Source organism: Condylura cristata, unplaced genomic scaffold (genome assembly GCF_000260355.1).
Source record: "Condylura cristata isolate star-nosed mole 26May11 unplaced genomic scaffold, ConCri1.0 scaffold00039, whole genome shotgun sequence".
NCBI classification, from domain to species: Eukaryota; Metazoa; Chordata; class Mammalia; order Eulipotyphla; family Talpidae; genus Condylura; species Condylura cristata.
In genome coordinates, this window is record NW_004567140.1 from 2,327,306 (window position 1) to 2,338,551 (window position 11,246).

Sequence of the window (11,246 nt, forward strand, 5' to 3'; positions counted from 1 at the left end):
AGACCTACATGCTGCAAACTTCACATTCATCAAAACATCATCCCTGAAATGGTCATTTTTTTACTTAATGACTACCTCAGCATTATAATCAGACATCTCTAGACATGGATGTTTCATGAAAAAACGCTGTTCCTGAAGGTCATTAATAGTTTATTAACAAAATAGAGCTTTAAAAAGTTTTTCATAATACGTGTAATGGCAACATCACTGGCATGCCTATAACTCCTTGGTTTTACCAAGAAGTCATCTCCATGCTGATTCCTAAATTAAAATTCTAGAAAGGAATCCACTGTTTCAGTGTCTTGTCTCTTAACTCGCTCGCTCCCCCGCTTCTACTTTTGTGAGGCAGACAAGGGATGTGCTTAGTAACAAATACATATTCATATAGTCCCTTCCATTCACACACATATTCAAAACAAAGTATTTACTGAGTCTAGGGTATTTCAGTCCAGACACTGAGGACCACATTCAGGAAGACTGCTGGGACTTATATTCTGGTAGAGAGACAATGGGCCATCAACAGCAAACAACATGGGATAGAGAGTAACTCTACCCCTTGGGGTAAATTTACGAATGGTGTACAACAGCGTTCTCTGCTGCCCCTGCACTACAGGGGAGCAGTGGCGCCCCCTTCAAGAGAGACCAGTGGGTGGGTACACGGGGCACCTCCTTCAAACGAGAACCGAGAAGTAAGTCACGGCCTCACTTTCTAGAACCTTCTTCCTGACATCTTTGCCAGTTACCAGCCATCATGTGTCATACTTTACAAGAGTTAATTGGGTTTCACAGATGCTTGGAATATTCTCTTCCTTTACTGCACGATCCTAAAGGTAAGGCCATCTTAAAGAGATCAACTCACATGTTCAGGGACAAGAGGTATCTCCAGGCCAAGAATAAAGAGTACTTATTTTCAGCTATGTGATACAAGGCTATTTGTTCCACAAAGAAACGGAGCTCATAAAAATGTCTTTGGCCTGGGTATTGTAAGCCAACAGATGTCTAGGTATAGTAACGGCTAAATTATAGTTGACTTTGGATAAAAAGCATCTTTGAAGTTCTGCATTAGCTGGGGAAAACCCATGGTGATCAAGGAAAAAAATATATAAGCTGCCTCATCAGTATCTCTTGGGAGGAATGAACAGCACTTAGTAGGTGCTCAGCGAATTTGGCTAAGATGGCTTCAATTTCATGATTTGGACTTTGAACACAGAGGTCCTAGTCCACTGAGAGTGAGCTTTCTAGAAGCTCCTATCAGTCACACCTTTTCCACTATTTGCTTACGATAAAAATGGCTTTGACTCTAACCTCACCAAATGCAAACATACCAAAGTAATCACTCAATTTGTATGAGAAACCGCTCGTCCCCTGACGGCCAAGTCACGATCATGCTGTGGAATTTAGCCCCGCGCCTCCAGTGACAGTGGCAGAGAACATGTTCATAACAATAATAAGGGCTTGTTGTAATAGAACGCTCTACACTGAACACATTAATGACCCATGAAATAACTGGTTTATCTTAGCACATTAAGTGACGCTGCTGCAACAATGTATTAATTGAAAATCTGCTATTTCTCATAATGGAAGCCTTTTTAAGTGTAAAAATGGCATGAAGTCATTTTGTAAAATCAAAAATAACTCAACGTCAAAATTAGAGTCCAATGATTGAATGAAAAATAAAAACTGCTAAAATAAGCTGGTGATTTTAGATTTAGTAGGTTGATATCTTCCCATTTCTCTGATCACCGGGGAGATCTGTCTGGATTATGACTTAAGAGCCTTGTGAATATTTTCAAAGCTTATCATTTTCATTTGTGCACGTCTCTCCTGCAGGATGTGTTCGCTCTCTTCTTCTCTTTCCGTAACAGTAGTCACTGACCACCACCCTCAAACACACCTCCCCTACTTCCACCTTTTTCAATTTTCTACTGCGATATCTGGCAGTCCTAGGGCATCAGGATAGCTTTTTCTGTAAACAAGCACCGTCACAATTAAATCCAAAGCGATATCAAACAGAAAACGTCCAGGCCTGTAAACCTGAAATATATTGTATGAAGAAAAAGTATGTGAATTATTAGTGTGTTTTATAAACTCACTTTTTTGGGGGGAGGGGCATACAAAATATCAGACTAGAGACAATTATTTTACTGTCTGTTTCTTGGCTATCAAAGAGAATTTTGAAATTCATCAAAGCTAACCTTCTGTTATGTACAACAGGCTAAGCTGAAAAGAATGTTAACAAGTTCAATTTTCATTCAATCAGCACTGCTGCTCTCTGAAATGTTTCATTGCAGGAAAGAAATAAAAATAATCTATATGGTAATTATGAGGATGAATCCCCCAGTAACTTTCAGCTACATGAAAGGTCAGTTCTGTTCAAGATATTTTATCAGTCCCCTGCACATACTCCTGTCCTGTCATTTTAAATCTGAACAGCATTTTATTTTCCCATTTACAGCTACCTGCAGAATTAAGTACTTAAGCCAAATAAGAAAAAAAAAAAAGAAATGTTGAATGCTGGCAAAGGCTATAATAGCATAGAGATAAATCGTTCAGCTGCTCTCTCTCAAGCCTCTAGGGCTGCAGATTTTTCTTCTCCTGGTGCACTGTGGGTATTCAAAACTTGTTCAACATGATTTCATTTCATTTCAGGCACTGCCTGAGAAAACTAAATTACAGAATCAATCATACAGAAGGTCAGAGTGAGACTTCATTACAAGTATTGCATGCTTGCATGAATATCTTTCATTTATGACTGACCCAATATGTCACAATAGCTGTCTAGTAAAAATAATCCACTTTCTGAAATTGATGTACTGCTGATGTCAATGCTAGTCAGCAGGCCGGGCAGATTATAGAGAGGTGTTAAAAAAAAAAAAAAAAAAACCTTTGGCGCACACATTGTAGATTTTTAGAATTGCAATCTTTTGTAGATTAAAATAATTTCCAGATGATCATCTGAACTGACAATAGTGCTAGGAGCTGAGGAATTCTGAGCCAAAATACAGGATTGATTTCGACTAACGAACCACATCCTGTTTAAAAATCCATGTTCCTACAACAAGCAAATCAAGGTTGTTCTTTGAAGTCACGAAAAGGCAGGGCCACTAGATTTTTCACCAGTTGGGTATGACTGGGAAGACGTCATTTGCATATTTTGAAATGTGAATGCTAATCGTGGGACTCATTTTAATCCCCCTTTTTGTTCCTGGTCTCTTTTTTTAAGGATAATGGCATACATTTCAGGAAGATAAACATGTTGTGCTTGTTGCCAACAAAAAAATGCAGCTAATCAGTTATGTGACAAACTGTCACTCTTTCTAACAGCAAACCAAGGAGATGCTGAAGGAAAGCTGCTCCAGCACTACATGAAGTAGCGAGCTTCCTTCTGGGGTAGCCTTAGTTCACACCACCTGCTACCAGACAGCCATATTCATTTGGATAATAAAACTTCTCACTTGCATAAGGGAGGAAATATCCACTGCACACTGGGAAGCCGAATGCATGATGTATAAAGTATTATTTATTATTTTTCTGGTGACCTTCCTCAGGGAAATCTCCCAGGAGCTGCTGTGAAGCATTATGAGGTAGCCAGCCTCGGCGGAACCCGGAGGGAGATCTAGAAGAACCTTGACACAACCTATTTTTAACCATGCCTCTGGCAATTCTGAATTCAAGTTTATAGGTGAACATGTCAGGTAGTACATAGAACAAAGCCAACGACACATTGTATTCATCATAATTCTGTCCTGGTACATTTTATTTTTTCCAACATTTGTGATTTAAAATCCCATGACATTTCTTCAAGGTGAAATTCGACTCGAATTTTCAACAAGATTAGCTTGTTTCCAGCCAAAATAAATATCACTTGGGTTCAGCAGGACTTTAGAAAGGCACCAATAAACGTGACGAGGCCCATGTAAATGCCATGTTGACAGCCGCACTTAGCTAAAGTACTCATACTTCTAAAAATCAATGAAATCATTCTGCTGCTTTTGTGATTAGCAATACATTACCAACAACAACAACAAAAAGCATTAAAAATTGAGTCCTCTCTCCCAACGCCGGTCCGTGAAAGCATTGTTCTTTAAGTGTATGTGAATATCATAATTATTTTATGATTCCATCTTTAGTTCTTTCCAATATAGTAAATTCAATTGACCATGAAATGAAATTTCATAGTCAAAATGCCTCCTTTACACTTTTTTATGGCAGCAATAACAGTTTTATAGCTTTAAGGCAAGGTAATTCATCAGATGTTTAATTTAAAGGCAGATTCTTATATTATTAATAAATATTTACCAATTTAATAAAGTACACATTTTAGCATGCATTATATGGCCTTTTAACTATTTCCACAACTTCAATGAGCCTCGCCAAGCATCTATGAATAATGGTGAACCCTGGCAAACTCCCTTGGTGACTAAACATCCTTTTTATTTTATTATTTTCCAGGCGCAAGGCTGCAAGCTTGGCTGTAGAGGAAGAGAGGACAGAACCCTCCATCCCAGTGTCAAAGGGACAGAAATGTAAGACAGGCCACAGGAAACAATTATTTGCGAAGGCGAGGAACACTTATGAATACTTAATGACCATTTCCCGACCATTCACTGCATTCTTTTCTGACAAAAAAAAAGTAAAAAATAAAAACCCTGATGTTCAGCTCAAACACAAAAGATCACAGGCAAGGAAAACGGTGTAGCTGCTGCAATCCTATTTGGGAAGGTAATCTTAGATTTCGGAGAGCACGCTGAATCTTTGTACCACTAATCCACTACATATTCTGCAATCATCTGCTGTTATCTGGGGAATTAACAATGAAACCAATAAACATCACTAGCTTGGGTCTAATGTGCAGAGAAATATGTAAACAAGCAATAGGATTTGTTTTCTGTTATACCAACACATCTGTTTCATTTTATCAGGGTTGGGGGAAAAAAAAGCTCTATAAACTATTAATCTTGTTTTTAAATGTCTGCTGACTACCTCACCTAGATAGACACAAATGTACTATATACTATGGCGGAAAAAACAATCCCAGCAGAAGAGTTGAAAATACTTAAGCAGATTTGCTCTGGTGATTGCTGACTGCATCCTACGAAAAACACACAGAACCAAAATTACTGCATTAGTAATCTCGGCTCTCTGGAGTGTCCTACTCGATGTTGATGACAATAAATAGCACAATTAGGCATCTTTCACACAGTCACCCCCTCTCTATTTTCCTCTGCTGGTTATGAGCAATTCTTCTCCTTCCCTTTCTCTGTATCACAGTTTGATATTTCATTTGAGGTAGATGCCAATCACGTAGCCTAAACGTTATGTGATAATCCAACACAAATGCATGAGACCTACACCCTGATAAGGGTTTTCATTTCTAAATCTCTCCTGGGCAAACTTTCAAGTCAAGTGCACCTCTGTGAAGCCAAAGGCAAGGGAAGATGACTCGGAAACCAATAAATCAGGCGCCTCCAATATGGCTTCCAATGGGAAGGACGCCGCAGGCCACAATCCGTCACCGGGCCGCAGGCCCACCCGACACCGCAGTCCGGCGCAGGGTCTGCCCTAACACCTGCACGTGTTTGCCTGCTTCTGCAACTCACGTAACGCTGGTTTACCACGCTGCGTAGCCGCGGCGCTGCCCCGCATACGTCCACCACCAAAACACCCATCCACTCTGCCCCACCCGTGCCCGGACCCGCTCTGCCCTCCCCTCTCCCGTCCCCGTTGCCCTCTCTGGGGGCATCATATTTCGAGATTCTGTTAGTGGTTTCTGGCACACCTGTTCTCAAGTGACACCAGAAGAACCCGCCACACATCTGTGGGCGGAGTGCCCAGAACCCGGGCCAGGCCCAGTGTCCGGCCCACACCTCGAGGCGGCGGACGGCGGAACGCGGGGAAGCAATGGTGTGTGCCCTACCATGAGAAGCCCGCCGCCGTGAAGCACGCCGTCCTGTTCCACGAGATTTCTTGAGATGGTGATGGAAGGAAGATCCAGGCTCTGAGGGGGAAACTGGGGCGTGAATTCGCTTCCCTGGGAAGGCAACGGGTCGCTGAGGCCTTGGAAGGGCAGAAGGACGTCGGGCATGCCCAGGGCGGCGTCCGACTCCGGAGGAGGCGTGATAGGTGGGATCTCAAACTCCTCATCGCCCAGGCTTGGCGTGTGGAAAGTCTGCTAAAAGGAAACACAAATGCAGAGATCTCCTTATTCCAGCCCGAGGTCTTATTCTCGTCGGAGGCAAAAACAAGGATTTGGCGTGAACACGTGAGGTAGCCAGGCCAAACATTTATTTTGCAGATAAATGAAAACATCTTCAACACAGATTTCCATATATAAAGTTTTGCTGATCATTCTGATTAAAGATTTAAGTCTCATTATCATATGGTTTTAATGGAGTATCAGTATTAACAGTTTTTTAATGCGTGCTTAATTAGCAACATCTGTCTTTGTTGTTAGTTGGAGCATCAACGACATAAGATTTGGCTATATAACAAATTGCCACTTTATTGATATGTTAGTGAAACAACTCAAACTGCTTACATTATCCACATGCTTCATAAAGTGCTGACGATTCCGGGATGCGCACACACATTAGCCCAGACGTGAACACTGCACACGTTCACGTTCTGCCACTACAGATAAAGCAAGTCATGGGGAATCTGTGGTTTGCTTTTAAAAGGTCCTTATTGGCATTTTTGCAAGGACAATGAAGATGTCTACAAAAATTGCTACTGCCTCGCACCGTGTTGTAAGGGTAATCAGGGTGTATGTACAAAAGCCCCAGTGTTTTCAGCGCTATTTGAGTTTTTTCTTTCATAGGAAGGTGTCGGTGTGTCTTCATGAGGGCACGTCCTTGACTTTTAAAGACAGTCAACAGGTCACCGAGAGACACTGGCAGAGATAAAACAAAGTCTTATGCATTTTCTCAAGACCTAAGCAAATAATGCCGTTTTCGTCACTGGTGGCTCTAAAGTCGGTGTTTTAAAACAGAGTCTCCAATGTAAATCAGGCCTGCTACTTGCCCACACTTACCGTCTTCCTTAAAATAGAACTTGGGGTAGGGGCGAGGTCAGGTGGGTGGGAGGCAAGTATGCCAAGGAATTTTTTTTTTTTTTTTGAGTCACCGCAGTATTTGGATCAGTGTCGTAGTTCATTATTATGGGTAGTATGTTTTGAAGACTGCATTGGGGCAACATAATTTGCATCAGCTCTTATTGGTGAAGAGAACTCATTAAGAGCCGAGAAGCATCATTCTTCAAATTATCCATGATGGTATCACTTAATAACCACTTTAAAAAACAAAATCCCTTTCCTTGCACACAGAAGCTGTCAACTATTTCGTGCAGCTCGCCAGCAGCGAAGAGGCCACGGGCTGGGGGAAGCCTGGCGACATCTGCACCCCTGCAGGTCTCCCAGCTCGCTACATTCAGCGTACGTAACCCGCATGGCACAGAAGCACATTTGAAGGCTAGAAGGAAATATGGGGTTCTTGGGCATTTATTCCAATAAGGACCCCAAATATGTCAACTTCTTCCCACAGCACCCCCACTTCTCAAACACAAAGGGATGAATTGGCCACAAACGTGGTTGGCTAATGAACGTCACCCTATGGCTGCATTTGCTGTTATTTTGGCACTAATGTGGTCTAGTAACAGATGCAACTGTAATTTGTGACTCATTTGCTACCCCATTACTGCTTAATGAAATCTAACATATCACATTAACAATACGGATAAACACTCATTCTTGATATGTGGCATTTGGCTGTTTTCATTACCACTGTAATTAACACTTGAAATATTATTTCAATAAATATTTAAAGTACTTTAAAAATGGTCAGGGTAATCATGACACAGACAGAAAACATAAAGCAAATGTGTGAATTTCAAACTCCAGTAGCCTGGTCCCTGAAGTGTTATCCACGGGGCCATATCTATGGGAAGGGAATTGGTTTCAGGCGCAATTTCGACTTTACAGCATTCAAACCAAGTCTCTCTGAATTAGTTTGCACTCATTAAAATGTTTTAAAAAACACACAAATAAATTTACTTTTAATGCAGTGACTGGGAAAACAGGCACATGTGATAACATAGTGCCTGAACATTTATGTGGGCTTTATTTTTTTGTACAGGAAAAGCTGTAAATTCCCTGCATAAAACCACCTCTTTCACGTGAAGCACAGGCAATCAAAACTAAGGAAGTTTTCACCTTTACTTTTGATAAGGAGCAGTGCTGTCATATCTAAGATATCCCCACCGTCTAATTTTTACAAAAGACAGACTTTGGAGTCAGAATCCAGTACATGACTGTATTACCACCTAATAAAACAATAAAATAAAATTATATCCTAATATGTAACCAAGAAAACGCTAACATTGCAAACCACTTTTTATGAGAGGTAACACGTTAAATATAAGTTAAGTGTTCCTGAGGGAAAAGAATAACCTAAAACACGGGCTGGCTGAGTCGGTAAAAACCACCACGGCTGGCATCGATGACAAAAATAACACTGGCGATGGCGACTGTTGGCTGACCAGTATCAGATTTATCACTTGCAGTTTCCATGATTACGTTTTTACAGGGACTGACTTTTCAGTGTTTACCTTGAACATGTTAAAGTAGTATGCACATGGTTAAATACCATCTGTAGTGCAATGTTCGAAACATTTGTTCCTTTTGATAAAAATGCAAATCTGGAGAACTGTTGTATCAACATATAACAGCCAATGTCTGACACGGTGAATTATCACAGCTGGAATTAAATTGTCTCTGAACAGCTGCTGGCAGAGGGCTTTCATCAATGTTTGATTCAAATGTAGGGAAAAAAATCCTACAGAATGAAACATCGTGTTGTCCTTACAGATGGGGTTTGTGTTCATTATCACAAACAACACAGCAGCCCGTGCCAAACAATATTCCCTTATCTCCACTGTCTTCTTGGTTCCTGTGATGATGGTCATTGTAAAAATGATTAATTGCCGAACACCCCTAATTCTCCTTACCTCATTTTTTTCTGATAATTTCTCAGAGTTAATTTCTTTCATGCCACTTGCTTCCCTGTACCAAGATCATTTCCGAAGCCATTATGATTTTCATTCTCTGGGGTCAAACTAGTTCGGTTTCCCACATTTGAATGTATTTGGAAAATGAAGACTTTTGATGACGGGAACCACAAGAGGAAATGTTCCATTTGGACCAGTTTCACTTCTGTGTGTTCTTGCTTGAAGATCTTCTATCTAACCCAATTTGCCAATTTTAGGAAACCATTTTCTTTATCTCATCAAGATCAGGTTTTCTTCTGAAGGGCAGGCCATGGGGCCAGACAGGCATCCTGAGGCAGTCACAATGAAACCATTTGCATGTGGACACCGCGGGCGAGCCAGAGTCCACCTGGGGGCCTTGCCTCTGAGATTCCACCCCCAGCCTCCCCGTGGTGTCCAAAGCTGGGAGCACACCTATCGCCCCATGAACACTCCATATAGATGCAGTGTGCACCTCACCTACCATGCGCCACACTGTGCTCTGGGCTGAGGGCAAACCAGCAAAACAAAACACTCACTTCCCACCACACCCACCAAAGGGCAAACATTCTACGGCAGTCCTGCCATGCCATTCCCCACACCGTGGCAACTCAAGAGAACCATCTATCCCCAGAGACATTTGAAGTCAAACTATTGTCTCCTAAAAGTCACCTCCAGCCTACTTTCCAAAAGAATCCCATATCTACATAGACATCAATACGGCCTAGGCAGGCACAGCACTAGAACAAGACAGGCTACCTGAATCTACCCAGGTAGATTTTAAATTCTGTGTCTCTTTGTTTGCATAGGAGATGTTTGCAGGGCTGAGGGAATGACCAGAATAAGGAACGCCTATGGACAAGTGATAATGATTTGTCAGCTTTTTTCTAACAGGTCTTTCTAATTTCTCCAAAGTCGTTACCTTGCACCACATAAGAGAGAGAAATTCAATACTTTGTTTTTCCCTTCAAGCCTTTTAAGTGATCTAAACAGCACACAAAACATGGACAGACACATGAAGACAGACACCCACCTCACTGGCTGCAAAGAAGGCGTTGTTTGCCTCTGCCATATTCATGTAGTTACTGTTATTTCCAAACTGAAAGAAAACAGAATGTTTTGTGTTAATAGGCAGCAAAGTAAAGAATTCTGGGGGCTGGCTGAGTCCTCAGATGGGATTTGGAAAGAGCGCTGGTGTTGGGAGATAAAAAGGTTGTTCTCCTCAGACCACATGAGAACTGTGAGAGTCGAGAGCACTCTGCTCCACGCGGCGGCCAGTCCCTCGGAAAATAGAGCACAGAGTTAAGCTAACTCCATCATTCTAGAAAATAGTGTTGTTTTTCATCAAGACTAATAGTGAAGGGAGACGATTACAAACACTTGGCCAACTGGTCACTGGTGAGGGTTGTTTATTGAACTGGCATTTGTCAGAAGTTAAAAGGAAAAGAGTTTCCAAGAAAATCACCTTGACATGTTTTTAAAGCATGTCGAGGTTTCACAGTTGGGATTTCCAAGAACAGATGTCACAAGTATGGGGAGGTTAAAATGTGAATCAAAGGGAATAGAATTCAATTCCCAGGACTCAAATTCTATCTTCTAGTGAATGGGGTGGGGCATGAATATAAATAAATAGTAAGACTAAAGAACATTTTTGAAATCTCCAAACAGAGCTTAAAACTCTATCGATGTCCATCAGAGCTGTTGAAAACAGTGATATTTAATCTCTCAATGTAACATTAAGTGCAAAGAGGTTTAAAAAATAAGCAGGATCCTATGAACACAGCAATTTTTAGCTAATTCCCTAACACAATGGCCCATTCATCCCATCACAAATAAGACTGTATCAGCATTTCAGACATAAGCTCTTTACTTCTAGAGACCTGTTATCAAAATGTAAAACTTGGATTTTGGCAGAAATGTATTTTCAGGTTCAGATGGTATAAGTAGGTACGTTCTGTTGCTTTAAACATTCTGTTATCAGTCTGGTGCTGTGGAAAGGCTCTGTGGACATAATTATCTGGAGCTATATTATTTTCATGGTTTTCAAATGGTAAAAGAGTAGCTGTCTGTTTATAAAGTGTATTATGCCCGTCCTTTAATGCATCAAATAACACAGGTTTGGTCTCCACAGGGTGAAATATATACACCTATTTTCTAATGTAAATAGAGCTAGTAATTATTGAAAGTAAAAGGTACAATCTTTCCAAGGAGAGAAAAAAGTACGACAG

The 11,246-nt window shown here is 41.0% G+C and overlaps 1 protein-coding gene across 2 annotated transcripts in view; it reads right to left on the reverse strand.

The window, feature by feature from the left end:
• Positions 1-10,133, reverse strand: part of TOX3 (TOX high mobility group box family member 3) — a 32,518-nt gene extending 22,385 nt beyond the window's left edge. The window contains exons 1-2 of one of the 2 annotated variants that reach the window (XM_012733207.1): positions 10,052-10,133; positions 5,918-6,169 (exon numbers count right to left, since the gene is read on the reverse strand). In XM_012733207.1, coding sequence (XP_012588661.1) covers positions 5,918-6,169; positions 10,052-10,096 — 297 coding nt within the window. In that variant the 5' untranslated portion in view covers positions 10,097-10,133. Of the gene's footprint in view, positions 1-5,917; positions 6,173-10,051 lie in introns of both variants that reach the window. The other variant, XM_012733206.1, reaches the window with a different exon arrangement.
• Between the last annotated feature and the right edge of the window lie 1,113 nt (positions 10,134-11,246).